This window comes from Schistocerca serialis, chromosome 8 (assembly GCF_023864345.2).
Source record: "Schistocerca serialis cubense isolate TAMUIC-IGC-003099 chromosome 8, iqSchSeri2.2, whole genome shotgun sequence".
Lineage (NCBI taxonomy): Eukaryota > Metazoa > Arthropoda > Insecta > Orthoptera > Acrididae > Schistocerca > Schistocerca serialis.
Genome location: NC_064645.1, coordinates 379,722,881 through 379,725,860, shown reverse-complemented (window position 1 = coordinate 379,725,860; position 2,980 = coordinate 379,722,881). Strand labels below are relative to the sequence as shown.

At 47.0% G+C, this 2,980-nt stretch overlaps 1 protein-coding gene across 1 annotated transcript; it reads left to right on the top strand.

Moving 5' to 3' along the window:
* The first annotated feature begins 577 nt into the window (after positions 1 to 577).
* On the top strand, positions 578 to 2,525 carry LOC126417026 (cuticle protein 12.5-like). Its single transcript, XM_050084916.1, has 2 exons — positions 578 to 614; positions 2,106 to 2,525. Exons 1-2 carry the CDS (start codon positions 603 to 605, stop codon positions 2,523 to 2,525), a joined length of 432 nt encoding a protein of 143 aa, XP_049940873.1. The 5' UTR covers positions 578 to 602.
* The last annotated feature ends 455 nt before the right edge of the window (positions 2,526 to 2,980 follow it).

Sequence of the window (2,980 nt, the reverse complement as noted above, 5' to 3'; positions counted from 1 at the left end):
ATGCAGTCCACGAAGGGGCTACCCGTGGTCCTACAGAGGCCGTAACGCAAGAAGAAGAAGAAGAAGCAGGGTACTGTTTTCCAGTCCAAAACTGCAAATAATTTTATTACAAAAATAGCAAGAGCGGTGCAGGGCCCTGACAGCGTGAGGCCCGTAGATTGCGCTGCATGCACTGTAAGGGTAAGCCACCTCTACTTCCCTTTTCAAGTTGTAATTCAAGTCGCAGCTGCAGTTCTGTATTCTGATAGGTTGCCCGACTCTAGCTGGTAAGCAAGAGACACAGCTGGAAGCCCTGGTCGTACCAGTCACAAAGCCCCTTCATTATGAGCGTCAGCTGAAGGCCGGACAAAGCGCAGCGCAGGCCGGTGTTTTGCCGAGTTGTGACACCCACCTATCCGGCGACTGTACTCTGCCAGCGTGGAGCCCCCGGGCGGTCGGCGCCAAACCGGACTGCGAATGAGCGAGCGGGGCAGCTGCCGTCGTTGCGAGAGCAGCGAAAGGACCGGCACTGTCTAAAAGCCGCCCGCGTATAAAAGGGACCCACGCCGCTCCACGGGCAGTACTCGATCGCCAGACCGACACACAGCCACCACCACTCCACCATGTACAAGCTTGTAAGTACCAATCAGGTGGACAGTTGAATCTGCGGTTGGTGTCCCAAAGATATGTTGAGTCTTTTACGATAATATTACACCTGTCGTTTTGTATGGGTTCTTCAGAGACAGAGAGTGATCTCTGAGATGTGGAAAAGAGTCTCGGATATCCAGCTATAGTATAGTGATTTAACATTATAAAATATTATTTCCACATATACATGATGTTAAGGGTATAAGTGCAGATATGGTGATCATTGGCACTTTATTACATACCCACTCCAGTGTGCTAGGAGTTTTTGTTTCTACGTCCAATAGTCTTCCCGCAAACACGTCACGTAATGTATTGCCTGATGTTTTCTGCACCGTCGTAGCTGCGCAACCAAGCGGATTTTGCGTGTCAGTATTGGCCAACTGTGTTGCATCCACGCGTCCGCACTTCAAATAAGCATTAATGGCTTGCTCTTGCCGCATGTACCTGGAGATACAAGCCAACCTAGCATACTACTCCTAGTAGCTATAAAGTCTGCAAATGAAGTAAATACTGATCTAATATTGCTCAGAACTGAATCAGATACTAGTTTAAAATTAGACGTGATAGATTTCACAGATGGTACGCAACAGTAAACCAGAAGAATATCTATATCTTACATTATAGTGGATTAAAAGTGTTTTTTTACATAACTCATTTTCATGGTGTAGCCCACAGTGACATCTTCTTCAGTATCAAATTAAGATTTTATTATCAGAAATTATCATGGGGTACTGAAGTAGTTGCCACCATAGCCTCGTATTTTCTAGAATTTGGTGAAACCCACTTCTCCATTGGGATGGAAAAATTGGAAACCCCTTTGTCTGACGTATAGTCGTTCAGTAACATTGCATGGAAATTTATTTTCTTTCAGAAACCAATCCTTTGATATTGTTAATATTTGCAGCCATTCTTAAGCAATCGCTACATCAACTCTGTTTATCTTGAAGATAAGAACAACAAATTATTATTTGACTTTCGCAACTGTATTTTCCAATCGTTTTAAGAAAAAACTGGCTCTTTTTAAAACACTGAAAATCCATAATAGAATTAGATAAGCCATGTTTGATTAAGACTGATAGTAAAACTCCACTGGCAAAATGTCTGTAACATTAATTCTTATATACTAGACAGACAGAGAATTCCTTCCCTTCGGTTAGAAGGTCTGGGCTGAGAGGCCATTTTGATATATTAAACTACTCGCTGATCAATCTTCCACATCTGCAGCAGAGATAACACAGCAGTCTCTCGCAAATGGAAACGAAACATCAGTGAGTAGTTTTATAAAAAGTCACATCCTGTCGGTCTAGATAGTGTAACTGAAGTAATCACCGGCCATGAGAGCCATCAGTATGTTGCTAATAATCTTATCTCATTCACTAATTAAATATAAAAGAGAACAGAACGTAGACTTACTTGTATGTGAGTTGCAAGCGCCATTCCACCGTAGTCGTTCAAAAATTTTCTGCCTCTCCTCGCAGCTGATCCTGTCCGCGCTGGTGGCCGCCGCTTCCGCCGGCTACCTTGGAGGCTACGCAGCCCCCGCCTACGCCGCCCCCGTGGCCGCCTACGCCGCCCCCGTCGCCGCCGTGGCGCACGCCCCCGTGGCTGTGGCCCCCGCCGCCCCCGCAGTGGCCGTCGCGCACGCCCCAGTCGCCTCCTCCGTGGCCAACACGTACAGGATCTCGCAGACTGCCCGCCTCGCCTACGCCGCCCCCGCCGTGGCCCACGCCCCTGTGGCCTACGCCGCCCCCGCCGTGGCTCACGCCCCCGTCGCCTACGCCGCCCCCGCCTACGGCTATGCTCGCTACGCCGCCGCTGCCCCCGCTCTGGGCTACGGATACGGAGCCTACGGCTACGCCGCACCCGCTCTCGGCTATGGCCACGCCCTCGTCCATTAAGGCCCACACCAACTACAGTGTACTTCAAGTGTAACATAAAACCAAATAAAAAATAAAAAAACTTTATTATACAAAATATCTGAAGAATTTTTTTAATTTCCCTTCCATGATACATCATCATATGACCAGACTCTTTGGTGGGATGGAGAGAACGTCTGTATTGAAAACATAAGAAGATATTAACTGGACACTACACTATGATGGTGCAGAGACCTGGACATTGAGGAAGGAAGATGTGGATATGGAGAAGAATGGAAAAAGTGAAATGGGAAGACCGAGTAAGGAATGAAGAAGTATTAAGAAGAGTTGGAGAAGGCAGAAACATGCTGAAAGTCACCAGAGAGAGGAAACAGAACTGGATTGGACATTGTTTGAGGGGGCCTGTTTATTAGAGGAAGGAATAGATGGAATGGTGGAGGGAAAAAGGGGAAGAGGAAAATGAAGGTATCAAATGC